Source organism: Monopterus albus, unplaced genomic scaffold, assembly GCF_001952655.1.
Source record: "Monopterus albus unplaced genomic scaffold, M_albus_1.0 scaffold5.1, whole genome shotgun sequence".
Lineage (NCBI taxonomy): Eukaryota > Metazoa > Chordata > Actinopteri > Synbranchiformes > Synbranchidae > Monopterus > Monopterus albus.
Genome location: NW_018127885.1, coordinates 530,149 through 557,568, shown reverse-complemented (window position 1 = coordinate 557,568; position 27,420 = coordinate 530,149). Strand labels below are relative to the sequence as shown.

General features: G+C 41.6%; 4 protein-coding genes across 6 annotated transcripts in view; 1 reads left to right on the top strand and 3 right to left on the bottom strand.

Moving 5' to 3' along the window:
* hprt1l (hypoxanthine phosphoribosyltransferase 1, like) overlaps positions 1-2,949 on the bottom strand; it is a 6,352-nt gene extending 3,403 nt beyond the window's left edge. Inside the window, exons 1-6 of one of the 2 annotated variants that reach the window (XM_020614367.1) lie at positions 2,449-2,949; positions 1,990-2,096; positions 1,382-1,565; positions 1,053-1,118; positions 957-974; positions 400-482 (exon numbers count right to left, since the gene is read on the bottom strand). In XM_020614367.1, coding sequence (XP_020470023.1) covers positions 400-482; positions 957-974; positions 1,053-1,118; positions 1,382-1,565; positions 1,990-2,096; positions 2,449-2,466 — 476 coding nt within the window. In that variant the 5' untranslated portion in view covers positions 2,467-2,949. Of the gene's footprint in view, positions 1-399; positions 483-956; positions 975-1,052; positions 1,119-1,381; positions 1,566-1,989; positions 2,097-2,227; positions 2,321-2,448 lie in introns of those variants that run through there. The other variant, XM_020614374.1, reaches the window with a different exon arrangement.
* Positions 2,950-3,395: 446 nt separating this feature from the next.
* On the bottom strand, positions 3,396-8,602 carry psmd7 (proteasome 26S subunit, non-ATPase 7). Its single transcript, XM_020611721.1, has 8 exons — positions 8,442-8,602; positions 7,450-7,541; positions 6,895-6,987; positions 6,721-6,818; positions 6,520-6,600; positions 5,752-5,843; positions 5,379-5,577; positions 3,396-4,000 (listed from the first exon to the last, which is right to left on the bottom strand). Exons 1-8 carry the CDS (start codon positions 8,513-8,515, stop codon positions 3,746-3,748), a joined length of 984 nt encoding a protein of 327 aa, XP_020467377.1. The 5' UTR covers positions 8,516-8,602; the 3' UTR covers positions 3,396-3,745.
* LOC109966679 (dynein light chain roadblock-type 2) lies at positions 8,498-9,879 on the top strand. 2 transcript variants are annotated; one of them, XM_020611742.1, is made up of 4 exons: positions 8,498-8,675; positions 8,876-8,918; positions 9,055-9,222; positions 9,471-9,879. In XM_020611742.1, exons 1-4 carry the CDS (start codon positions 8,523-8,525, stop codon positions 9,512-9,514), a joined length of 408 nt encoding a protein of 135 aa, XP_020467398.1. In that variant the 5' UTR covers positions 8,498-8,522; the 3' UTR covers positions 9,515-9,879. The 2 variants fall into 2 exon arrangements, with proteins under 2 accessions (XP_020467398.1, XP_020467390.1); XM_020611734.1 differs by having other exon boundaries at positions 8,876-8,951; positions 9,471-9,866.
* An 832-nt stretch (positions 9,880-10,711) lies between these two features.
* Positions 10,712-27,420, bottom strand: part of LOC109966670 (genetic suppressor element 1-like) — a 21,980-nt gene continuing 5,271 nt past the window's right edge. Inside the window, exons 2-16 of the mRNA XM_020611707.1 lie at positions 25,904-26,068; positions 24,441-24,652; positions 21,803-21,966; positions 20,059-20,268; positions 19,374-19,529; positions 18,308-18,597; positions 16,812-17,136; positions 15,697-16,298; positions 15,440-15,552; positions 15,064-15,343; positions 14,253-14,366; positions 13,634-13,999; positions 13,134-13,436; positions 12,587-12,690; positions 10,712-12,422 (exon numbers count right to left, since the gene is read on the bottom strand). Of these exons, the coding sequence (XP_020467363.1) occupies positions 12,285-12,422; positions 12,587-12,690; positions 13,134-13,436; positions 13,634-13,999; positions 14,253-14,366; positions 15,064-15,343; positions 15,440-15,552; positions 15,697-16,298; positions 16,812-17,136; positions 18,308-18,597; positions 19,374-19,529; positions 20,059-20,268; positions 21,803-21,966; positions 24,441-24,652; positions 25,904-26,068 (3,542 nt within the window). The 3' untranslated portion in view covers positions 10,712-12,284. The remainder of the gene's footprint in view (positions 12,423-12,586; positions 12,691-13,133; positions 13,437-13,633; positions 14,000-14,252; positions 14,367-15,063; positions 15,344-15,439; positions 15,553-15,696; positions 16,299-16,811; positions 17,137-18,307; positions 18,598-19,373; positions 19,530-20,058; positions 20,269-21,802; positions 21,967-24,440; positions 24,653-25,903; positions 26,069-27,420) is intronic.

Genomic DNA, 27,420 nt, shown 5'->3' with positions numbered 1-27,420 from the left:
CTGTTATAATTTTTTTAGTATATTACTTGTGTGGTGTAGAAGAGAATTATCTATGTAGAGATACTGCTTGCAAACCAATGATGGTAAGATGATGTCATGGGGTAGGACTGGATAAGTCTGACTTCTTCCTACTCCATTCAAGCATGTACTAGGTATAAGCAAATTGATAATGGATTAGCATTTGTTGGATATGTGTAAAATTATGTGTGTTGATATATCAACCGTCTTTACATGCTTGAAAGAATAAATAAATCAAATCAAAGCAATCTCTAATACACTAGTAAAGGAAAGTGTCCATTAAGCTAAGAGCACTCTCTGAAGACATACCAGCCAATTACAGTGGAGGTCTAGCATTCATTTCATAATTTCTAGACTGTAAACTTATGTGATGGCGCCTACCTTACAACTTTAACCATCTTTGGTTTACATTCACTCAGCAGGGAAAGTAGCGTCTGCATCGTCCTTCCAGTCTCCACAATATCCTTTAAAGATTGCAGCACACAGGAAGTGGTCACAATAAAGTGGAGGCATAAACAAAAGATTTACAAATATGGTATTTACACAATGCTTGCGCAACAGACATTTGTGTTTCATAGTTTTACATGAACAGATTGTGTCATATTTGATGAACAAACTGAATAAATACAGACACAACAGTAAAATACAGAACAAGTTTAAAATCTGTCAGACTTAATACATTTGCCAACCCCAGAGGCTCATATTTATTCCTTTGAACTGTCTAAGGGCAATGTTACGTTACAAAGCACAAGCAGGTCTGATTTCTGCATCAATGTGATGAGCAACTTCTATGTCAAGCACTTAATTTGCCGATCAGCAAAACATGCATTCCTGTCTGGTTAATATGTCAATAAACAGTATGTCGATATTGCCATGTAAAAACGCCATCGCAGATTTTATCCACATCACCCACCCATAATTTAAAAAAAGAGACTTACCTCAACAATCAAAACATTCTGCAGAAAAAAAGAAGATGCGTTAGTGACGTCTACATCTATCAAAGCTGTGTCATCGACAAACATCACAGGACTAACCTTGCCTGCAAGACTGGACAGCTCATCCTCCCCCATGACTTGGACACTGCTTGTTGACTTGTCATTCTATGGGACACAAACTCAGTGTGGTTACAGTTTGGATGAACTTGGTCCCATCTGTTTTGGAACTTGTCTGAAGATTACCACCTCAAATCTACATTAGATTTTCAAAACATGAGTGCACTGCATACTGAGTCTCCATACTGAGCACTGCAGTGGTCCATTTCAGATTTAAAAAAAATGTTCATTTGTACTTTGCCAAGCCTGTGTCACACATTCAACATCAGCACAAGTGTTTCCTGGAAGTGAAATGAGACAGGGCAGCTTACACAGTAGCTCTTCACCCTAATGAAATCCACTGTCAGTGGGACTGATTTATCACTGTTCTGGTTCAGTGCTTTTATGTAGTCCAGAAGGTCTGCGAAGAACTTGTAGCCCCCTTTTAGCACGCACAGAGCCACAATGTGGTGTCCCCCCATGTCTTGGATTATGTCGCGGGCCAGACGCTCTGTTCTGGACCGAAGAAGACAAAGGAAGGAGAAGCATCATAAATCACAGTACAGTTGTGAATGCAGTACGATTTTATGGACAAGGACACGAAATCCCACTTAAACATAATTGCTTGCAATGCATTTCATTGTACTGAACATTCACCTCTCCCTTCCAAATCCACTTTCAAAGGCAAGGCAAGCTCATTTGTACACACAATTTTCATATACAAAGACAGCTCAAAGTGCTTTACATAATGCAGGCATACATTAAATCAAATTAGGTTTGCATCTAAATGTATATCAAAATAATAAAAAGAACAAAGTTTAAAATAAAGAGGTTTAGGGGGAAAACAATCTCCGTTTTACGAATGGCTTTGGAGAAAAATCTGACAGTGCTAGAGAGTGAGTGTGTCAGATGACAGAAGGTGGTGCTGGTGGATGTTTACCTGTCCATGATGAGTCCATGCGGGATGATCACCTTCTCCAAATCGTTTTCATAATGTCTGGGGACACAGAAAAGGTCCAGCTCATGGCCTTTCTCGTCATCGGCGATCTGTAACAAGAAGGAGAATCCAGATCTCGTCAGCTTTAAACAGCAAAGCGGTTGATGCGCCAAAGACGCATTTAATCAAAGTGAAGCCACGTTCTCCCCTCGCCCCTGGTAACACGGAGCCTCTCAACCACCTGTTTATCTCCGCACACACATGACTGCAAAGAGATTAGAGGAGAACAGACACCAAACGCTCATGTGACAGAGCACAACCGAAACAGAGAAGTACTAATTGGAAAGGTCTTTGCCTGCTGTCTGTCAAAACAGGCCAACAGTACGCGGCGCACAGCCACACCCTGACAAGTGAACAAGTTATTAAAATACCGAACCCCGGATAAGCCTGAAGCTAACTCGCCTGCAGATAGGAGGCCATGTTATCCGCGGCCGTGTGTTCGGTTCAGTCGCAGTGAAACATCTGAGGAGTCATGCTCGGGTCCTGAGCGTTGACCGGAGGTTGGATGGGCGGGCGGCTGCTGCTGGCACGATCAGCACATGCAACGCTCCTTTGCCGGGGTTTAAACCCTTACGCCTTCGTGCCCTTACGTCAGAATCCAGTTTACCTTCCCAGTAATCCGATTTACCAGAGACAACCTGAGCCTAAAGTCTGCTATAAAGTAGCGTTTACCACTGCTACGCCATTTTTGGGCAAGTGTGAAGGCGATTTATTGCCAACGATTAGGAGGAGCTGCAGGTGACGCAGTTTGAAGTGATGACTGAGCCGCCTCTCCTCAGTCAAAGCGCTGATCCCTGGATGGGTTTTGATAAAAGATAACTTAAGATCCCCCCTCACTGTTGTCAAAATAATAAATAGATCTGATCTTTTCTTTATGATGTGATTCTCTGTCAGCATGGTATGAGGCATGCGCAGTCTGTTTTTTAATCGTTTCGTCCTGGGTACTTTATACACAGCACATTTTACCTCAGTCTATTTAGTAACTGCCATGGAGCTTTCAGTCATATCAGCAGATGGCGTTTGCCCAGTGGTTGCAAAAATGTAGAAATTAAAATTTTCCTGAGCACTCTGAGGACTTCTTAAGAACACCTCACTTACATCAACTTAAATTACAGTTATGGTTTGGAAATACTGCTACTAAATTATGGTCATGCCTGCAGTGTTTGTGTAGCAGCTTTCATGCCAAGATGCAGCTACAAGTAAAGCAAGCATGTGAACTACTGCTACTGCATCCTGAAAGAGATGTTAAGTCTCTGTGAAACAGTCTATTATACAACAATTTACCACAGTACGTTGGAACAGTGTTTACATTTAGAAAACCGCAGGCACAATGACAACTGCAAAACAACCAACTTTTAATATGATCTCAATTTAATGAGTGATGCAGGAACAAATTTTTCTCCATCTTACAAAAAGGCAACACCAGGTGTTGTACACCAGGAGCATGAAAACTACGAAAACAGAGTGAACATGTTTTCATAGCTCTGACCATGGAAGAAGCAAACATCTCTGTATGATAAGAACAGTCCTTATGAATGCCACCTGTGACTGTGAGGCCATATCTCAGATGACACCATTCCCCATATAGAGCCCTACTTTTAGCCTGAGACCCACATACAGAGCTGTGACTGTGTGCAAAAAGTAGAACACCAACCAGATAAAGACAGTGTGATCTGAGAAAAGACCTTACAGAAAGAACTCATTTTTTCTTCTTCTCATCTTTCTTGGCTCCATCTTTCTCCTTCTCTTTGTCTTTGTCATCTTTTTTCTCCTTGTCATCCTTCTTCTCTTTCTTGCTTTCCTCCTTTTCTTGTCCTTCCTTCTTTTCTGCATCTCGGTTGGAAATCTTGTTGTTGATCAGGTTGTGCAGAGCAACCACAGAGCGTATGAGCGAGGCCAGGTAGACCACCAGCATCTGGTCGTTGGTCTTCAAATAGAAAGCTTTTGTGAATTCCTGTAAAGAAAAAGTATAGACAATTCAGCAGCACATAAAGTCATCCAGCAGTACAAACATACCAGGTCATACTGTCAGCATTTGAACACAAACGTGAATTAGTTTGCCCTCCAGTGAACAAAACAAGAAGCTGCTGCTCAGGTACAGACTAGGGGTGAGCCGATCCGATATTAAGTATCGATATTAGTCCGATATTGGCCAAAATCTGTGGATCGGATATCGCAAAGAGAGGGGCGTATAATCCGATCCGATACACTACGGAGATTTTGTTTTAAACTATCATATGACTGCTTTACGAGACATGAGCGACGTGTTGTAAAGCGAGACGTCACATGAACAGTAGCTTCAACGTGATCGACAGGCATGAGTGAGACCGATCAGCGTTACCATGTCGGCTGTGTGGAGTTATTTTAAACTCAGCGAAGAAGACAAAAGCAAAGCTGAATGCAGTTTATGCAACGTGAGGGTTTCGAGGGGTGGCAGCAGCGCTGGAAACTTTAACACCACCAACTTGATTAAACACTTGCAAAAACATCATGGAAAGCAGTATGCTGAATTTATACACGCAACTAATGCCAAGAAGCGTGTCCCGCAGCAACAAACATTGCAGGAAACAATTCAGAAGCGTGAGATTACATTTAATGTTAAGTTATTGTTATTTAAGTTATGGTTATATCCAGTGTTTGATGCTGGAATTATTATTCTTTCAAACCTAAGTATTTAGAGAATAACAAACGTTTACACAAAGGTGCACCTAAAATTTTACTTGAATGTTTGAATTGTGCTGACTAGTCAAAAGTGCTGCTAAAAGTTCTCGTTTGAAGAATTGAAATAAAAATTAAGCAGCAGTGTTGCACAACTCATGGTTGTGGGCGATGTATTTCTTCATTTAGGAGAGTAGAATATTTGACAAATGTGTTACTAAGCAATTGTTTAACAGAGGGGAAAAATATCATTTTGAATCGGTATCGGCAGATACTCAAAATTGGGGTATCGGTATCGGACATGGAAAAGTGGTATCGTGCCACCCCTAGTACAGACGCAAGCTAAAGGCAGAATATTTCTTTTCAGCTGAAGTTTGTTTGTTTGTTTTATATTTATTTCATTTTGTATGCTAAGTCAAATCCAAAATTCCCAACCTCTTCAAATGTATTTGATTCACCACAAGTCAATGGTGCAACTTTAAGTTTGTTTATAAAAAAAAAAAAAAAGCTCTCAATTCAAACCATTATGTAAATTAACTAAAAAACATTTTTTTGTGAAACAGATGCTGCTTAATATCACATAAAATCTGGTTTGCTGCAATTCAACACACCCACTTCTCTAAAATTTGTTCTGTAAAAACACACTAGATACACCTCAAATACAAACACCTTACCAATAAGTTTACATCTGGCAGCAGGTTGAAGACATCCTGCAGCTGGTAGATGATCTGGTGGTTGATGGGAAGTTTGCCTGCTGCCACTCTCTCTAGGTAAGAGCGGATGTCCAACAGCTTTGAGTTGAGCCCCTTTAGGCCATGAACCTGGTTCGTGATGCGTTGCGACAAAGTGCCAACTGTAGTATCTTTGATATCTCTGTAGTCAGGACAGAACAGACGAGAGCTGAGTATGTACACGGCTCTGCTTATTTGTGTTTGTACTGGAGTGATTATAGCAGTAGCAGTGTTGCATCATTTTTGCTCTGCAGTCACAGTTATTGTGGTAGTGTGTGTGGCTGTAATGTACAAGAATCCCAGGTCTGGGTAGTACCTGAGCAGGTGCTCCACTCCCACTTCCTCTGCTTCCTCAGCTCCAATCTCACTCGTGACATGCTCGAATGTCTTGGACGTCGGAGTGCCGTCCTATAAAGCAGAGGTGCAAATTGGTGAGGGTCCACAAGGGCGACAACATTTTTCTCACCCAAAAACAAAGAAAACAAACCAAGCACGACTCCCAGGGATCTTACAAATATGAGACATGACAGGACAAGTTATTAAGATGAGGGCAGGGCTTCATGCTAACATTTATTTGTTGGAGAACTGGTGTCCCTAAATAAAAACAATTAGAGGCAGAGTTATTTATCCAACATGAACTGAGTACTGAATTAGCTTTTTTAAAATCTAATTCTTTTTAGCCCTTTCACTGGACTCATGGATTTACTGTTCAACTTATGAAATCTACCTGAACTATAAAAACAACTCAAAATCTATATGTTGAGATGAGAGTTTTCAGCGGTAGGCTAAACCTTCAGTAGCACATCCCCAAAAATACTCAGTGTACACAGTAACAAGAAATGTATAGTAAAATGCAGCTGAAAATATCATTCATGTATTTACATATTAAAACATTAATAGCCTGATTTAGAACTAAACGTTGATCTGCTTGATTTATTGACATGGTATAAATAACATTTTAACTGGAAACTAATTATGTCATTTCTATTCATTCAGAAGCAGACAGAAGAAAATCTATCACAAACAGATTCCAAACACATCTGTAAAAAGTGGCATCCTCAGTGCAGTCCCATGATTCACTTACATCATGTATCTCCTCCACAGAGATATATGCTTCTGTTGGTAGACCAAGATCTTTGGGCTTCACATCTATAATGACTAACACCTGGCAAGACAAAAGATAAATTTCACATCAGAACTAGAACTAGTTAACCTAGTAGAACTAGGTGTTTTTGACACCTTCACATTAAGCATGAAAGGAAAAAAAAGCAAAGCAGTTACATACCGAGTTGGTACAGTACTGCTTGATAAGCTCATTGATGGCAATGTCATTCTTATGTAATTTGGGTCCTGTGTGGTACCATCCAACTATTCTTTCTCTGGCTGAAAACCATGGGAGACTGTTATTCACAGGTATAAAACCAGGGTAACACAGTAATGTAAAATATAAATTACTTACCATTAACTTTCTTGAACATGCCATACATGTTCTCCAGGTAGTCATGGTCCAGGAACCACACTGAATCATCTCTGTCATCCTCATCAAATGGCACTGGAAACAAACATTGACAAGAACTTTTATTAAAAAACAAATTGACAGAATTCTTGAGAATAATATTGCTTCACATTGTGTGGTAGCAGTGACTTCGCAGTCTAATGCTGTGTAATGCATCTTTAAATATCCTAAAGGAAACCTCCACTGAATATGATCAGCTCAGTCGCTCAGTCCTATAATGTCATCTGGATGATCTCTATTTAGGAATGAACAGTGTGAACTTATAACGGAAAGTGTGCATTAAAAACTGGGGCACCAGATGTTTAGCAGACAGCGAGGGTCAAATGAAAGCTAACACTGAACTGAACTATGAGAAGTGAAGAGTTCAGATTTTTAAGAGCTTAAACTCAGCCTAAACTCTGATTCTATGTGCCATCATGCTTCTATTTTCTACCTTTTTCCTGCTCTTTACCTAATGTTTCTCTGAAGTTCCCCAAATGCTGTCACCATGACACTTACCTGCAAAACTATTTGAGACATCAAGAACTTTTTTATGCCATGATCCCAGTAGGACACCAACCACTCGTTTCTGATTGCCAACTTTTCCTATTCTGTAGATTGAACAGTCAAATGAACAGAAATCAACTTGTCATTTTACCATTCTTTTATTATACTTGATCTTCATGACTCCAACATACAGACACGTTAGCTAGCTTGCTATTATAAGTTAAGCTAATGACCAAATCGTACTGTTTTCAATCACCAATGAAATGAATGTGAAGCTCGTGTCATAAGAAAATACACATATTGAGTTCAGCTACTAATCAATCATACTGTGTTACTGATTAATTTAACAGTTTGACACACATGATTCGTTAACATAAACATATTACAGGGATTTCCTTATCTGGTTATGACATTCGAGCTAATAAATCGTATCTTGTTGTCTGACACTAACGTCAGGACAGAGGTGGGAAAGAGGACTTTTGTATGTACTCTGCTCCAGCCACCTGGAACAGTATACAAAATAACATTAACTTAGTTGATTTGGTAAAAAAAAAAAAAAAAAAAAAAGTCTGTTGTAACTGCGCTGATGAACAAGTCATTCGGTCTATTCCTGTTATTATTCCTGTTTCTGTTTTATTCGTGTCTGTTTATAACTAGCTCATTGAGTTACACTGTTTCTATTTAATAACGTTGTCTATTTTATGTGCCGCCCTCTTGGCCAGGGCACCATTTAAAAAACCTCACTGTAGTAAAATATAGGTTAAATACAAATAACCGAATAAATAAAAATAATTAACGCTTCCATCAGTTAGTGAGCTAAACTGATTTCAGTGAGCTAACTAGCCTATAGTCACTTTCAACGGGGCTCTGACTCAGCAGAGCAAAGCAGAGCTAAGCTAAGCATTAAGATTAGCTAAGCATTAGCTTAGCAGCACCGTTACGGTTCTAGATATTTTAACTATCAACACTGGTAAAGACATATCACAAATACTAAAGTTACTAACCTATTAAAATGATCAACCACGCTGAGCAAAACCAAGGGATGAACGACCACATTTTCCACCGCTAACTCCGGCATCTTTGCAATGAAGATAAACGGCGTACAACCAACATTCACACACAACGATAGATACGCCACACTTCCGCTTGCGTCTGACGTAACTTCCGTTGCCCTTGGCAGCAGAGACGCGCACAGGAGGACTAAAAGTTGTACCAGCCATCCGGTCACAGACAAAATGGTATGAACTGAACACCTAACCTTATTATTATAGTTATTTCAGCAAAAACATGTAGTTACCTTACTGAAACATTGCTAACAGTTAAGTTGGGTGTTATCAAATCAACTATCATTAATGTTGCTATTTATTACTGCTTTTTTAGCCAGTCATTTTATGAGGGGGTGTTTTATTAAATGTACGTAATTTCCTATGTCCTGCAGGGTGAAGCTGAGGAAACACTCAAGAGGATCGACACGCATAAAGGTGTGATTGGAACAATAGTTGTCAATGCAGAAGGTAACCTTAAGCCCAAAAGCATGCAAATCCAGCACAATTTGATCCAGTGCAAAATGTTTAAAATACAATCTTGGCTGTAAACACTGCTGTTTTGACTTTCCAGGTATTCCCATCAGATCATCTTTGGATAACTCCACTAGTGTTCAGTATGCAGGACTTCTTCGCCACCTCACAACGATGGCCAGGAGCACAGTCAGGGATATCGATCCTCAGAATGACCTGATCTGCCTCCGCATGCGCTCTAAGAAACACGAGATCATGGTTGCACCAGGTGAATATGTAGTAGTCACACAGGTATCATTGACCAAATGATGACAACTGAAACACACATTCAACATTAGGTGAGAGAGAAACAGTATTTCGATTTTTCTGTATGTCTTGCACATATAGTGACTTGACAATAAAAATCTTTGATCTTGATTTCACCTAACAGCTGTACAAGAGGATCACTTTTTGTATGAACACTGCTGTTTTCACTGGATTTATATACCATGTCTTCACTTCTTTATGTCTGTGCAGAGAACAACTTTCTGCTGATAATCATCCAGAACCTATGTGAATAGCTGCCGGACATTTCCATGAGAATCGGCCTTTGGTTTGTCACATGGTGTTGCTTTATCAGAGCAAAATGTCTATTTTCCACTGTTTTGTTGCTTCATGAAAGAAATGCTTCATCTTTTTCTACTTGGAACATAAGTATTTTGCCCTAATCTACATAATAGTTTGTTTTACTTTATGTACTTCTTTTATATCTGTGTTGATGTCAAATGAGTCTGTGAAGTAAAGCTGGTGGTCATTCTACAGTTCTCAGTAAATCCTGCTTGTTTATTCTGTTAACAATAGCAAACATTATGTAATCATTTTTATCCAGTGGCAGAAGAAAGAGTTTAGATCACAGTGTAAAATTACTCTGTAAAATTAAAGTAGTCTTGCATTACAAATATTACTTATGTATTGTCAGAAAAATATACTATGTTAGATTTTATGCACTTAAGTATAAGCAGCATATTCATGCTTTAATAATTAAAGTGTTGTGCTTGACTTGACTCATTCACCCTACTTTTGATTTTGTTGTGCCTGTTGGGGCCCGGGCAACTTACCCGGTTATCTTAGAGTTTGGTGAACTCGTGTAATTCCCATCTTAGATCCACACAACTTAGCCTGACTAGAGCTTTCACCTGTTTTGGTGTGCAGAGCCTTTAATTTGTAAAGTTTGAAATTCTCCTCATGCATTCCTTTATTTAAATCTAATTTTCCAAACCAAAGAAAACATGGCTGTTCCCTTCAGAAACTTTCCTCAGAATACCTGTTAATTCCAACCATAGAGCTGATATGGAAAGTGATGAGAATTAAAAAACGGTTAATACTGTAATACTGCCCGCAGAAGTAGCTTTGTGCTCCTTCAGAACCCATGTCCTTTAGAGAATTACCATTATAAATTCAGCCATTATAATTAATAATGACACAATTTGTAGCTAGGAAATATTTTTTTACATTTTTCATTTGCCAATCACAGGGTTCAAGATCAGAGAAACCGATTGGTAATTATTCAAAATCAAGTCTTAGAAGACCCAGGTGTAAATATTCATGAATTTTGCTGCACACAATCAAGTTGTTGTTTATCGTAGCCTGGGTAAATGAAAACACGGATGACTGTAAAATATTTATCAGAGGTGAAAACGTTCTCCCCAGCTATGCAACTATCACAAGGAAGACATTTTTACAAATATTTTAATGTAAATTTCCATCAGGATGTACATCAATATACATTGAATAAATAATTCATTGAAATTATACAGCCCTAATAATACATTACATAACAACTGATGGAAGAACAACTGAACATGTGGTGCAGGGAGGTCATGTGATTAGGGAAGATTGCTACTGCAGTGCTTGTAGAAAAGGGTTCCTGGAATTTCAATATTTAAAGGTGAAGAGGCAGAAATGATGCATTTTTGACACTGATTTATCATTTTTGACAAAGATTTATAATAAACATAAATGTCATTCAAAGACCACAGAATCGTAGCATCCTTCTGGTGTTTACCTCATCCATAAAATTAGTTCCAAGTACTCAAAGAGCATCAAGAGAAAAGATATTGTTTAATGAGTTTTGAGATAGTCTTGAAATGGAATTAAATAATAATAATTTGGCTTTTACATTTCATTAACAAAGGTATTTAAACTTATTTTCTCAAAATAATAAGATAAAAATATCACCTCCAGGTAGGTCGTCTCACTCAAGTGATTCCAATTATCTGTCAACATATGTAGAATTTTGCAAAATACCTTCAAAAACCATTTTTCCTCTTCAAGTTTTGTCATGTACACAAACTCTGGGATGAACCAGCTGAACAGTGGTCAGGACAACATGACGATGCTCCAAGACAAAGACTAACATTTGCCACAGTGTCTTCTATCGCCATTTCACCTTTGCCCACTCGCAAACATTATGACATCACATAATATTTTTCAAATACAGCTGTCATGACTTCCTTCATTTTCTAAACATTTTTATTCTGACCAGCAGTAATTCAAACAAAACTTATGGCTTTCCACAAGAAATGGTTAAAACTATAAAACATATAAAATTCTTCATCTATCACAACTGACATTGCCAACGAAAAATGTTATTAAACCTCAAAAAACTTGATCAATATCATTTGCCATTATATAGATAGTATCTTAGATGCTTCCGATCATCTTTAAAACTTTTACCAACACACAAACTGCTTCATCTGTCAGACACAGTATTCAGTAAGACACTACAACATTATACCACACAGAGGACGGTCAAGTATTTCCTCCAGTTCCATTTCAAGTGCATCCTATCAAGTTTAAGGCCTGAGGTGTGCTTTGATTCCTTGATTTGATTTTCATCCTCTGAGCTCTAACCAAGTGACCTCTGCACACAACACTTGGACTTTCTTGTTTCAGTCCAGAGAGGCTACAGATTTGTGCCAAGTGATAAATCACATTACTGTGGATCAGCACAGTCAGAAATTGATATGAGTCAAACAGTAGAAAGTCCTTAAAGCCAAGTCAGGGACTAGTGGGAGTGTTTAGCGTTACAACGATGCTGTTTCACCTACACAGTGTTGTTACAGTCGACAGGCAGAATGAGAGAGAGAGAGAGAGAGAATGCCCAGACTATATGATCACCATGGATTGATGTTACCGTGGCAAACATGGCAGGTAATCAACTGAATCAGTTGGACTGGCTCCTGCATGTGCTTCAAGTGCAGACAGCGGTCTGGCGCCACTTTGTCCTGTTCTTGTTATTGTTCCTTCACTGTATCAGAAGTGTGTCTGTCATGGAGTCGGTGTGAGAGGTCACCTCGGCGTGTGCACGTTGATTTGCCCCCGTCCCCAGTGGATGTTAGGGAGTGTCAAACACCTCCTGAAGTGCTCAAGCTGGGCCTGCAGTCTCTCTCTCTCTTCTCTCACTTTCTGCCTCTGACTCACCAGCTCCTGACAAATGAAGGACAGACACAGCTCTCATTACAAAACGACTTTGTGCACCAAGATGCATCACTCGCAGACAGCAATACACACACAGCACAGAAAAACTGACAATAAAATATGGTAGTACACAGTTCTGCAAGAAACAAAGGGACAGGTGTGAAGATACTTACCCCCATAGTGAGAGAGAGCTGCTCTGCAGTTCTGGTCAGATTATAGTTCTGTGCTTCAAGTATTTTACAGTGACTGTGAAGAACCTGCCTCTCCATACTCCATTCTGCACAGACAGAAATACACAAACCACAAAATGTGCATTTTAGCATCTCCTTAAGTTAGTCTCCAAGGTGTAACTAACAAAGTACATATCTAGCACACATAGCCTCTGCACATCTTACTAGAAATGCTTGTTATGCATTTATGCTAAAAAAAACAACAACAAATATTATCCAATATGTTCTCTGTTTTTAACTGCCAACATGTGTCCGCCTCAGCATCAGTCAGGCCTCATTTTGTATAATGTTTTTATAATGGCAATAAAATAGTGTTTCTCTTGGTGGAAATATGCGTTAGATTACCAACTGTGTACATTAAAATAATTCAAAAACAAATTCAAAAATTTCTTAAATGATGTAACAGTCGGTCAGAGAAACCTTTAAGCTCTCTGAGACAAATTTGCCAATTTAAGGCTGTGTACATAAAGGTGCCTTGACACTGACTCACCATCCACATGCTCCTGGTAGGCCTCAAAAATAGCTTCAATACCCTGCCACTTCCTCGGCGTTTCCTCTGACACCTCATCCTCCTCGTTCTCCTCCTCTTGACCAGATTCTTCATCATCCTCATCAGACAGGTTTTCCTGTGGGGCTGCAGTGTCCCGACTGGCTACAGGGGAAATGAAGTGATGGCCGTTTATGTGCCTACGCTGAGGGGCATGATTAAGGCTTGAGCTTTTCAGGTGAGAGATGTTGTGGGGCAGCGAGCGGTCGGCTTTCATGCTAGCCTCAGGGACACAATTTGAGATGCCTTAGGAGTAAAAAGTGAGACAATAAGATGATGTCAGTCTTTGTAGCCATTTTTATAACCTCAAAAGAAGTCAATATACTGAATATTTAACAACAGACGTTTTAAGATGGTGCATGTAGACACCACTAGATGGCAGACTGCTGTCATTTTACAATTCACAATCAAGCCTCATGCACTGATGGGAGTCAGTGGCTAACCTTTATTCTGCAGTGTGTTGTGTGTGGTCTGCAGCACGGCCTGATGGAAATGCTGAGCAAAGGCCTCAGGTGTGAACCTCTCCCAGGACCAATTCCGTCCATTCTGCACTGGACTAGGCTCCTTTTCCTGAGCACCGTTCTGGAGGCCCTGGGGCTTCCTGTTTGGCTGAGCTGCCGCAAATTCAGCCTTTTCATGATGGGTAGCCAAAGATGGAGGGATGTGCACCACCTGGGAGTCCATGGAGGCTTTGAATGCGTCATTATGGAAATGCTTATGTTTGTGTAAGTAAGGCCGGGAGGGGCTGGGAGTGTCTGTATTCAGATGTCCATTTGACTGACAAGGCAGAAGGCCTGAGGAGGAGTCACCTAAAAACAAAGGTTCACAGGTCTTTAGAAAGTTTTTCTTTTTTACATGCATGCATGCTGTAAACTAGGGCTGAGCATTTTAAGCTAAAATACTATTTGATATTCGTTGGGAGCTGTTTGACAATTATTCGAAGATCAAGATTAATAGATAAAACAATAGTCAAATTAAATATTTAATTTTTCTAAATTGAATGACTATTCAAATATTTGAAAGTCATTGCTCATCCCTACTGTAAACAGGTGTGTGCCTCACCAGCTGAGGCAGCAGGCGGACTGCTACAAAAAGGCAAAGGATTATATCTGAGAGTGTTTAATGTCACATTCTTCCTCTGAATAGCCCTCAGCAGCTCCTCTGTTCTCTCTTTATCTGCAGAGAAAAAGGCAGAATGAGAATACCAGTCCTTCATATATGAAAACAGGAGAACTTCAAGAATTGACTGGTGCCAATTTTGTCCAGTGTAACACAATCATGAATAGGCTATAACTAGAATAATAAAGATTAATGATGGCTCATCATTTTCAGTTTTGACCACTTTTTACCTAAAAATATTAAGAGGTGCAAGCAGATTGGTAAATACAGATTGTCACCCAGATCTGACGTCCCTGTTCATCCAGCAGCTGATTATCACATTAGTTTGCTATCAGAAGTGATGCTGCCAATATGAGAAACTTGAAAAAGTAGTGCTTGTTGTAGTTACTGTATTCCTGGCATATATTACAAAAACTCTCCCCCATATAGTGAATATATGCATATTGTTTATAGAATATTTCAAAATCTATCTAAATATTTCATTTTGCACATTCTAAATTCCTACATCTACATTTCTACATTAAAATGCACTGGTTTTCTTTAGCTTTTAATTTCAACTTAGACAATACTTTGACTGAATGAAATCTACCCTTTTGAGGAAACATAACTTCCTCTTCAGATGCTGCCTAACTTTATTTTCCTCTCACCCCTCCTACATTCTTGGTAGACACCAAAACTGAGAGACTGAATTTCTTTTTTTTCACAGGGAATCGCCAGAAAAACTGAGAAGAGTAACAGGTAGGATGTGTGTTACCTCTCCTCTGCTGCGGGCTGACATGGGACAGGTTGAACATGTGAAGGAAGTCTTTCTTCTCCTTCAGTTCGGGGGTGCTGTCCATCTGCTCAGCAGAGTATGGAGTACTTAAGGGAGCTGTAGGCGTTGAAGGTGAAGAGGCCTTTCTCTTGCCCTGTATGGCCGGTGGAGAGAGGCTGCGCTCTCTCATCATCCGCCTCCTCTTCCTCCTCTTCTGCGCCACAAATTCATCATGATGGGCCAGCGTTGTGAGACCACACAAGTGCAGAAAGTCCACTTTCTTTGGGGAGACAATTCAGGGAGCTAAGTATCATTTAAAAAACAATTCAAACTTCAAACCTGTGATGAATGCATGTTTGAGTCTCTATTTTTGCACCTCAAAAGATGTGTCTAGTTTGAGTGGGGGCTGTTGTGTCACTCTCCTCAAATGGGCCTTCACCTCCTCCTCGTCGCTCTCATCATATGACTCGTCCAGGTCATAATAATAACCTGGTGAGAGCAGAGCAAGCCAGAAATGATCTTTCATCATAAAAACTGCAGGACTATGAGCAAGTTTATAATGGCACATACAACCACCCCCCATATCCCCTGTCCCCCCCGTTCCACCCATATCACCCTCATCATCCTGCTCACCTCCATCTCTGGCCTCCCTCCTCCTCTTCTCCTCCAGGTCAAGCTTGCTGAGCAGCTGGCGGTGCTGTTGGAGAACCTCGTCATACACCAGCACGCTGTTGGGTGCCTGACTCTGTCGCTCCCTCACCGGAGATGGTGAGTCTGCCTGGCACTGCCCTCCAAGGTCAGTGCAGGTACTAGGGATAGACAGAGGCACGCAGGACTTCTGTTGGAGGTTACTGATGAGATGCCGGTGGTAGAAGCTCTGGATGGCTCTGTCCTGCTCAGCCTTGTTCCAGGGCTCCTGTAAGCTAGTTCCCCTCAGTGAAGGGTGCCTCTCTGGGCCTTCTACCCTCCTTCTGCCTCCTTCTTCCAGCTTCTCCCCCCAGCTCAGCAGGGGTCTGTCAGCGCGAGTCAGTCCTGGAGGTGGGCGACTTGGTGGAGTAGGAGGGTTTAATTTTCGACGGGAATCTGTCGGCGGGTCAACTAGGGAAGCTGGGTTCCACAGTGTAGTTGGAGGAGCAGGAGGATGGTGGGGACCTTTTGGAGAGATAAGGGGAGGTGGAGCACCAAGAGGCGGGGGTACATCCTTACTGCCTAGGTTATGATGGACTGAACCGGTTCTGTTTAGGAACATAACAAGCAAAATACAAATCCATTTAGATTCACAGTCTACCAACACTGTGACACTGCAATGCAAGTTAAATTTTTATTTAATAGTTTATTTGACCGGGGCTGTGGACAGCCACTGACTGCTCCAGAATTAGCTATAGAGATAAATTTCATCTGTTGTATAACACAATCACCCCTTGAGGATGGTCTGGTTTGCCTTGTGTTATCGGAGCACAATGACACAAATTCTTTCAAGGGTGATGAAGCAAGATTGTTGACAATTTTATACAGTAAACAATAAGAAGTATAATTAATGAAATTATCAAATGTGAGAGAGTTACATTTTTTAATGATGTAACAGTGATAATGTCTAATTGGTTTTTATGAAGTATTTTTAATGCTCTTTTATATAGACTATGTAAAGGTCTCAAGATGGATTTTCCTACTTGCGACCATGACGTAATACTATATGAGAAATGATAAATTAAATCACTCTCTAAATCTAATTTATCTGACATTCTTACCTGTGGCTGTCTCTCCTTGGCTCCATTCCTTTCCCAGGTGAACTGAGGCCCAGTTCCAGTGGACCCTCCCTGTCCTGCCCTTGCCCTCGTTGTCGTGTTAACCATGCCTCGTCGCCTGTCCTCTGAGTCATTATGGTCGCTGCCAGAGCTCCATGGATCCCCCCAGCAGTGGCAGCAGCAGCAGCAGCATGATGCTTCCCCAGGTGAGAAGGTACCAGGCTGGGCACCGGGTGTGGGATAGAGGCCCTGGAGGAGTGAAGGCCAGGCTGCAGGAGCAGAGGCTTAGGTGCTGGGAAACCTGGATGCTCTGAATCCTTGGGTTTGTCTGGAAAAACAGCAGAAACCATTAACTTTTTCTAGAGCATGTTTTGTAGACAGTCGTATGCCTGTGTAGACTTTTAGATGTACAGGAGAAAATGTTTGACCTTTCTACAATATTCCAAGATTTATTCAGCCATCACTCAACATCTTGTACTGCAGTTTTGACAAATGGTTGACAAGATGATGGCTCACCAATAAAATATTGAATGAATAATGAAGGAAACCCAGCAGAATTGACTGTGCCACATTTGAAGTGTAAAAGTGGAGAAGAAGAAACTCAGACTAAGTATGTAATGTTTATGAAAACCCATGATGCAAACAAAACAGTATATATAAAAAAAAACTTTAATATAATGAGATACTCTGTTTTATTTTTAAGCTTGCAGCATGTTCAAATCATCTGAAATAATGTTAATATTAAATATCAAAACATCAATGCTGCCTTTCTCAGAAAGCAAAAAGATCTATAGTTTACAATAGTTTGAATATAAACTTGGTACAAGAAAGTCACACTATCCAATATTCAGAATGAACTATCTCACATGTAGGATATTTCATATATTGACTCCAGGGGATGGGGTCAGTGTAACCAGAACTGGTCACCACTTCGAAAACATCAATGTCCTGTACAAATTTCACAACAGTCTGCCTTAGATTAGCTTGTCAGTTATCATCTGCAAGGTTGACATTTTGACCTGAGGGCTGAAACTTCTGAAGAGAATAAAATTGTGTGCTAATTTACTTGTCAATCTGCCTGTTAATTTTTGATATTTCATGTATACAAATGGAAATTTTAGCATGATGTTTGCACTAGAGAAGAGGTCAGGAGGTCAGTAAAATCATTACAAACTGTCCTTTGGGGACTATAAATATCCATAAGCAATTTCATGTCAGTCTGCCCAGTACAAGATATTATGGCTCTGGACACATCTTTTGCCCAGAACTGCCATCATGGTAGCAGGACAAATGGATTATGATTTACAACAATTTAAATTTATTACAGCTGAAACATCAGCTGTTTCTTCTGCTTAACCCTTTGTTTACTTATACCTTATTTGGGTAACTCAACAGAAAGTAGGTAGTGAAGATCTGGATATCTGACGATGTGCTCTATGTGCACAGAACATGTGTAATGTTTGGTGTGTGTGTGTGTGTGTGTGTTTGTGTGAAGGTACCCAGTCTGTTTGGGATCAGCCTCTCCCCTGGCCTGACCCTGTCCTCTGGTGGTGCCCTTCGAGCCTGCAGCTCAGCCAGGTAGTGGCTCTCCACTGCTCTGACCATCTGCTGCTGTCTCTCTCTCTGCCTCTCCTTCTGTCTGTCCAGCTCTCTCTCCCGCTCTCTCTCCCTTTCGTCCTCCCGCTCTCTCTCCCTCTCTCGCTCCAGCCCTGCCTCGCGCTCCCTCTCTTTCTCTCGCTCTCGCTCTTGCTCTCTCTCTCGCTGGCGGAGCTCGTTCTCCATCTGTAGCCTGTGAGGGAGGTTGGCAAGTATGCACATATACACAGGCCACACACATACACACACACACACACAGGGGGAGAAGGTGAGAGATGCAACACCCAACATGAAGCAGATATTAACCACACACTGGTGGACCTCACACAAACATACACACTCACAGAAACACACAAATATGCACACACATACTCTACTTACCATGAGGAAAATAATCCATACACAGCATGACTGAGCAAGAGCAGATGAACACTTAATAGGTATCCACAGGAAAAGGACACATACCCTCCCACACACACACACACAGGCACTCACAAAACACATTTACCAGCAATCAATAGCACACAAACAAAACTATAAGATTTGCAGGAGCCATTACAGACCCAGATGATAAATACCATCCATTTCAAACAAACATTTCCCCTGTGCATTATGTCACAGGGAAACAATGTGCATTGTCAAACTGAGAAAGGAGGAGAAAGTACTGAAAGAAAATGGAGAGCAGGGATAAAAAACACTTCCTTATGTGCCTGCAGGGGTTTTATGTATATACTGGCTTGCATATGCATGTGTATTCAGTGTGTGTGCATGTGTGAAGGGCAGTGTGTGTGATGAGTGTATAGTAGGCACAGCGGGGTGTGTGCTAAAAATATCACATACTCAGCAACCTGTGCCTATCCTGCAGAGAGAGATTACACAGCCCTACAGACAAGAGGAGAGAGTACTAAACAACGACTGAACTAATGAAAGAAAAAAAAAACTGTGTGCATGCATGTACAAGTGTGTTACCTCTCAGCCAGTACTGTGTGGTTCAGTTCCCCAGGGTAGCGGCTTCCAGACAGGTGCAAGTGGAGGGCAGAAGGGTGGAGAGGAGGGAAGGTGCCCCCTGCAGGCACAGAGTAGAACTGTGACCTCAGCGCGGAAAGACACAGGGGCTCCTCTATCCTGTGCCAGACAGACAGAGGCAAACCGCTCAGACTATATCTGCACAAGCCAGGTGTGGAAAAGACAGAAGATTATCTGATATAAAAAAGGAACATCACAGCTGTGACAGTGATTGGATGATGCAAGTATGAAGGTAACATATGATATATACAGTAACAAGCAGGTGCAGAAGTTATTGTACAGGTTAGTAGGTTAAGGCTGGAGTGAAAAGGAGTATTTATTTCATGTAATTTATGTTGTGCCATTGTGTTCAGTCATGTGAAAGAATGGTGTGTTTGGCATAGGTAGTGTCACCTTGGTAAGTGCTCTTAAAAACCAGTTAGATTAAAAACACTGCATGTATTCAGTTAAATTCAATTCAGTTTTATTTACCAAATCACAACTAAAGTAATCTCAGGACACTTTACAAAGTAATGTCTAGAGCTTACTGCTATTAATATTATTATTATTATTATTATGTATCTGCTTGTTCCAGATCTACATTTAAATGTCAGTCCAATGGGAATGAAGATTGGAAGGTAGCTGTTACCTTGGTAAGGACAGTGAGTGGTGCAGGTAGGCAGGATGATAGTAGGCAGCAGCAGCAGCAGCGGCAGCATGGGCGGCAGCTGTAGGGTCGAGACTCAGGGGTAGAGAGGTCAATCGGAGATCATCTGATGTGGCAAAGGGCCGGAGTGCTCTAAGGTATTCCTCTGGGACAGCGCCCGAGGGAACCAGAGGATGCATCTGCCCAGGCAAACTGAAGAAGCATGACCCAGTATTATGTGTCACATTGGCTTTTTTAATATACACTTAAACTAAAAATACCTCATGTGGCTTCAAAAGTGTTTAAAATCAAATATAGTGTTACTTTGCTCTCATGGAAATATAGTGCAACTTACTTAAGGCTCTGTATTCTGGGGTCTTGCATGATGGAGCTGGGGGTTAGTCCAAAGGGGTGAGCTAGAGGGTGAGATGAAGGGATGGGTGGAGTCCTCTTATCCTGCAGTGGCTGGGTGTTCTCAGCACCCACCCTCTCCCTGAGTCCCTGAATACCCGTCTCAACCTGACAGAGAGGTAGGCAGGCAGCATGAGAGCAGACATTACTACATATATCTATGGGGTATGAATGTGTGGTAGATCGAGTAGGAAAAATAGTTCAGGAAAAGAGGAAAAGAACATGAGAAGGGGCGACTGGGTAAAACCTCCCCGAGCTGCACCCAGAGGCTCAGTGGAGTGGAAAAGTGGGTCTGATCTGTCATGACAGGTCAAGATCAAAATGGAAAGATGATCCTAATATCTGGCCAACTGTTCTCTATTTTATTGTTCTCTCACTCTCTAAGAGCTTCCCACTCAGCAGATTTGGTCACCACACCACAACACACAACCCTCCAGCACCACCATGACAAAAGCAGCGATGGGGAAAAAAGGATGTTTCTCAAACTGCATATAAATATACAGTAAATAGTGACACAGTTGGCAAAGATGCATGTGACTGTGTCCTGGGTTTAGATCTGTTCCAGTCTGCTTAATATGTGTCATGTGTCATCATCCTACCTTCTCTCAGCTGACGGTAATGTTAAATAAGACTGCAGCCACACTAGCAGCTCTGTGGGCACAACGGGGCTTTGCTAATATACTCACAATGACAATGTTAACATGCTGATGCTAGCCGGTTTAATATTAACTGCTTTCATCATCTTAGTTCAACATGTCAGCATGCTAACGTTTACTAATTATCATTAAACACAAGGTACAGCGGAGACTGATGGGAACATCACTTTTTTGAAGGTTTGGTTCATAAACCAATGTGTGATAGGGTTGCATAAAAAGTCAAGGGATCACCAAACTTAATAGAATCCATGGTGGGTATGTAGGGACAATGTCATGCACAATCACAATGTCAGTCCAATGGGAATGAAGATTGGAAGGTAGCTGTTACCTTGGTAAGGACAGTGAGTGGTGCAGGTAGGCAGGATGATAGTGGGCAGCAGCAGCAGCAGCGGCAGCATGGGCGGCAGCTGTAGGGTCGAGACTCAGGGGTAGAGAGGTCAATCGGAGATCATCTGATGTGGCAAAGGGCCGGAGTGCTCTAAGGTATTCCTCTGGGACAGCGCCCGAGGGAACCAGAGGATGCATCTGCCCAGGCAAACTGAAGAAGCATGACCCAGTATTATGTGTCACATTGGCTTTTTTAATATACACTTAAACTAAAAATACCTCATGTGGCTTCAAAAGTGTTTAAAATCAAATATAGTGTTACTTTGCTCTCATGGAAATATAGTGCAACTTACTTAAGGCTCTGTATTCTGGGGTCTTGCATGATGGAGCTGGGGGTTAGTCCAAAGGGGTGAGCTAGAGGGTGAGATGAAGGGATGGGTGGAGTCCTCTTATCCTGCAGTGGCTGGGTGTTCTCAGCACCCACCCTCTCCCTGAGTCCCTGAATACCCGTCTCAACCTGACAGAGAGGTAGGCAGGCAGCATGAGAGCAGACATTACTACATATATCTATGGGGTATGAATGTGTGGTAGATCGAGTAGGAAAAATAGTTCAGGAAAAGAGGAAAAGAACATGAGAAGGGGCGACTGGGTAAAACCTCCCCGAGCTGCACCCAGAGGCTCAGTGGAGTGGAAAAGTGGGTCTGATCTGTCATGACAGGTCAAGATCAAAATGGAAAGATGATCCTAATATCTGGCCAACTGTTCTCTATTTTATTGTTCTCTCACTCTCTAAGAGCTTCCCACTCAGCAGATTTGGTCACCACACCACAACACACAACCCTCCAGCACCACCATGACAAAAGCAGCGATGGGGAAAAAAGGATGTTTCTCAAACTGCATATAAATATACAGTAAATAGTGACACAGTTGGCAAAGATGCATGTGACTGTGTCCTGGGTTTAGATCTGTTCCAGTCTGCTTAATATGTGTCATGTGTCATCATCCTACCTTCTCTCAGCTGACGGTAATGTTAAATAAGACTGCAGCCACACTAGCAGCTCTGTGGTCACAACGGGGCTTTGCTAATATACTCACAATGACAATGTTAACATGCTGATGCTAGCCGGTTTAATATTAACTGCTTTCATCATCTTAGTTCAACATGTCAGCATGCTAACGTTTACTAATTATCATTAAACACAAGGTACAGCGGAGACTGATGGGAACATCACTTTTTTGAAGGTTTGGTTCATAAACCAATGTGTGATAGGGTTGCATAAAAAGTCAAGGGATCACCAAACTTAATAGAATCCATGGTGGGTATGTAGGGACAATGTCATGCACAATCACACTGCTAGCATGACTATAGAGAGTGTGAAGTTGATGTCACACCATGTTGACTTTTGGGTAAATGCGCCCTGTGTCATAGAGATATACACAAGTTATCCATTCTGAATTACCACAGTTAGTGAAGTGAGATCTAAAAGATATAAGCACTGTTTCAGCCAAATAAAACAAAAATGTACACAGGCCAAAACATTGGGTAGCTCCAAACGTGGTGTCCCAACATTCAACCTTCACATTCTCTATAAATTCAGCATCGTCTTTTGTCTTTTGTCTAACACTGGTAAAAAGACAACACAGCAGAGACAATCTCTGTGGACACAGATTTTTTTCCAGTGTTAAATAAGAAATAGCTGCCAAGAAACCTTGGACTACACCTTGCTAATGAGAAGAAGACAGATTTCCATTAATGTCTCAAATGGTGTTGCCACAGCAACGGGCAATAATACAGGTCAGACAGACCACAAACAAATGACCTCCAGGAGCAACACCTGATCTGCTACCTTAGTTTTGTACAACACTTGACTTGCAGTGCAATGCCTGTGCTTTGAATATGTTTGAATAGTTTTGAATGTGTCACTCATGGAAAGCAAATTCAAACCAGTGATGCACCATTTCTCTGTCTACACTGGTTCAAAATGAGAAGGAGAGGCAACACACACACATAGTCTGGAGAGCAGTCAACACATTCCTTGACTTGTGACCCTGCAGACAGCCAACAGCCTTCACAGAAAGAGCAACAAAAACACACAAACACTTGTTTCTTTTGCTTATATCATCCTGTGCTCTATTTGTTCCTGTTCTAGGACATGCTGCATCCTGAAATGACAAACACTGAATTTACGCAAAGCTTTAAAGCCCTCACTCACCTCTGTTACTTTCGTGCTCATTTTCCTTTCCCTTCCCTCCTTTTTTAACATCGTATTCTATATTTCCCTGCCTCCCTCCCTCCTTCATTCTCTCTGAATGTCTGAATGGGAGCCCCAGGCAGGCAGAGCCACAGAGTGGTCTTTGTGAAGAGGGAGAAAGGCAGCTCTGATCCAGGGGGAAGTGGCTACTGTGGGGGCTAACCCTTGCATTGTGTGAGGGGCCTGGTTCCTTGCCCCAGCTTAAATTCACTCACACATCCACAGACATGTACACACACAGGTCCCTCTTCACATACTAAGCCTATTTAGTGAAGGGTCAAGTACACACACCCTCACACGTACACACATGTACACACACCCACGCAGATGCACGCAAGCACTGCAGGAAGCTGAACACAATAGGTGCCAGTCCTTGCAGCCTCCAGTGTTTCTTTATAAACCCGTCATGTGTTGTTGAAAAAGATATGGAGTGATTAGCCAGAGGAAGAGGGGGCAAGGCAAAGGGGTGAATGCATGGACACGAAAGGATGAGACAAGACAGAGAAAAACAAAGAAAGAGACGGCTGAATTTGACAATCTGATGTTGACAAGCACTGGGATTATTTCTTTAATGGTGGGAGCAGCTAAAAGAGACAGACAATTCATCTGTGGTGACAGAAAGCACTAGAGAGAGACAGAGATGAGAAACCAGCAAGACATCGGAACAAAAAGTACAGGACAGCAGATGTCTTGTCTCAAACTTGTACGGAATACCAGCAGGTATGATGGCTGGATAAACGTAATCTCTTACCTGTCGTCCTTCGGCCCTCCACAGGCCGTTGCTGGTCTTGGTGGGAGCAATAGTGACTACTGGAGGGGTGCTGGGGATACCGTGGCCCCTTGTCTGGCCCAGGAGGGGCCCTAATGAGCCCCGCTTAGGGGTGGAGACCGGCGAGCTGTGACTAGTGGCCGGAGAAGAGACTGGAGACGACTCACCGCTGAGAACAGAACCTGAGGAGGGGAGAGAAGGGAGGGTTGAGTGGCAGCAGCAGAGTCAGGAATAAACTGCAGATATCAGATGGCTAAAATAATTTCAGGAACAAACAATCCTCCTTTGAAAAAAATACACCAGCTACACAAAAAAACTTTTTTTTGTCAGTGAGTTGTTCGGTGAAAAAGTAAACAGTGATTCAATCTTTGAAATGATGAAAATCTTTCTGGTGAAATATGACAGAAATGAAGCAAAATGTAAAAAGATGCAGGAGGTAGAAAGGGGTACAAGATGGACATGTGTGTGTGTGTGACAGTTATCTGTGATAAAAAAAAGTCAAAAATCACAATCAGAGAGAGGATGTCATAAATGAAGATGTTGAAAAAGAGGCTGGGGTGTGACACTACAAAGAGGAGATGTTAAATGTGATAAACAGAAAGTGTGTGTGTGTGTGTGTGTGTGTGTGTTAACATTCGATCCACTACTACTATCCTACTGTAAGCCTAACTCATGAAACACAAACATAGTCAGAAACAGTAAGAAGGAGGAACTAAAAAGATGGAGAGAAGGTAGGAATGAATGAGCTCATAGAGAGCCATAGATGGAAAAAGAGCAGCAGGAAGAGAGCAAGAGGGGGGAGAAAATGAGATGGTGGGGGAGGGGGGCGGCTTGTTGTAATTGGCTGTAATTAGATTCTCATTATTAGGAGATGAATGGAAATGGATGAAGGAAGAGACAGAGAGGGAGAGGTCAGAATAGGTCAGCTCTTATCCAACACCTTCATTAGGACACCAGTGAGCTGAGCACAGACATACACAACCAAGAACACAGTTACTGGGACTGTGTTGCGCTACCACTCTCATATCTGTATGGTAAATATGAAGCTACTGCCAGAAGCAGTTTAGCATTAAGACTGGAAAGAAAGGCAAACAGAGCGCACAACCAGCCCAGCCAGTACCTCTTAACTACCATGTTATATCTTCTCCATATAAAAAAGAAATGTGTGTATTTCTAAAATGTTGAACTATTCCTTTAATTTCATTTTCATAGCTCATGTCTTTGGTTTAGAGGTGACAGAAACAATGAAAAGGTGCAGATACAGTATATTCAAAAATGCTGAACAAACCTGACAGCAGAGGTAGAGCTGGCTGTTTTTGGGTGTGACCAACAAAGAAGAGGCTAATGTATGTGTGTGTGTGTGTGTGTGTGTGTGGGTGTGTTTTTGCTCTCCAGGGCCTGAAGTCCTTGGAGCTCTGGGTTCTTAAGGTTACCTCTGGGATCCTCGGCCTGTTTGGCCAGTTTACGCAGGGCAGCAGCAAATCCGGAGTTTGCAGACTGGGCAGCTGCGTTCCCATTGGTTAGTGGGCTGAGGGGACTGACAGTAGCCGTGGAGATCATTCCTAATGATGATGACTTATTGGACTCATGGTTCATACCTGAGGAGGAGAGTGGGAAGAAAGATTTGAGTAGCATTGTTATTTGATGTCTCTAAATAAACTTGAACAGTCCAGTGTTTGTGAAGGTGTACAACGCCTTTGTCAAAAGAGGGCTTTGATAAGCACGAAGAAAACAAAGCTTTGGATCATGTTGTAAGAAAAAGCTTCAGTTTTCTTGAGTGAATGAAACTCATCATACACAAGTGCTCAGGAAATGGACAAGTGTGTGTGTTTGTGTGTGAATGGTCCTGCCTTTGTGTGAACATCGTAGTGAGTATATACACGTAGGTCAACTCCGCTAGAGACAAAGTGGAGGGAGTTGTGCCACATAGAGCGCTGACCCTAATAGCAAATCACACACACATGGGTGCACACTTGTCCATTTCCTCAAGAGAGTCAGCCAACACATCTTAAGACCTCAGGAGCATCTGCACACAAACATTAATTAGGTCTCAATGCATTTTTTACACCCGCACAGATGCAAGTATGTACACACACACAGATAACTGGCATCAGCATACAAACAGTGGACAAACCTCGGGTAACCTTTGCTCCACCCTGTACCCTTTTCCTGACCCACTAATGTTAATTACAGCTGGAATTAGGCACCCCACCCCCACCCGCTTCAGCAATGGCCTCATTACCACCACTACAAACACACACCACCTCCTCACACACTGCACACACACCGTACCATGTGATGAGCAAACTAGCACTGCACACTGAATGCTCACCACATAGATGATTTTGAAAAAAGTGAACAAAGCATGTTCAGAGTTGTTAAGTGAAAGTGTCTCACATCTACATGTGTCAGATTAGATGTTTATGTTCGATCTGCCAGGCTTCACACACGTGAGCGCCAACGTGCAGAGGAAGATGCAGCTTTCAGGAAAACACAGTAGGGAAGACAGAATGAACAAACCTTAGGCGTGTAAGTGAACATTAAGTAGAGGCTGACATAAACCATCAGAGAACCGTGTCTGTAACCACTGATAACCTACATGCATTTCCTCTGCACATGCCCAAAATACACAACTAACCATTACATGGCCATATTATCAAAGTTTTGAAAAAGCTATTCCAGGTACCAGGACCCCAGCAGCTGATGAAAAGCGTCTGTTACCAGCTACTACAAACCTGTCACCCTACATCTATCTGCACTGAAGGAACATATATATATGGTATATAAGACACATCATAAGTACAAGTAACATGTATGCAGCTTCTGACATGACTGTATTTGTACATCAGAAGACAAATATATGTTACACAGCAGTTTTTCCTATTACATACATATTCCTTTCCTTTATTTCTCTGGCTTCACTTACACATTTACATGTCCTGTCAGTAAA

Bases quoted from the DNA above. Each gene is read 5' to 3' on its own strand.
- psmd7 (XM_020611721.1), bottom strand. From the start codon at position 8,515: ATGCCGGAGTTAGCGGTGGAAAATGTGGTCGTTCATCCCTTGGTTTTG. The intron at 5,578-5,751 runs GTACTACCCAGA...TCCTGACTACAG, and splicing joins GGAGTGGAGCACCTGCTCAG to AGATATCAAAGATACTACAG. The intron at 4,001-5,378 runs GTAAGGTGTTTG...TTTTCTTTACAG, and splicing joins TGCCAGATGTAAACTTATTG to GAATTCACAAAAGCTTTCTA.
- LOC109966679 (XM_020611734.1), top strand. From the start codon at position 8,523: ATGAAGATAAACGGCGTACAACCAACATTCACACACAACGATAGATAC. The intron at 8,676-8,875 runs GTATGAACTGAA...TATGTCCTGCAG, and splicing joins ATCCGGTCACAGACAAAATG to GGTGAAGCTGAGGAAACACT. The intron at 8,952-9,054 runs GTAACCTTAAGC...TTGACTTTCCAG, and splicing joins AATAGTTGTCAATGCAGAAG to GTATTCCCATCAGATCATCT.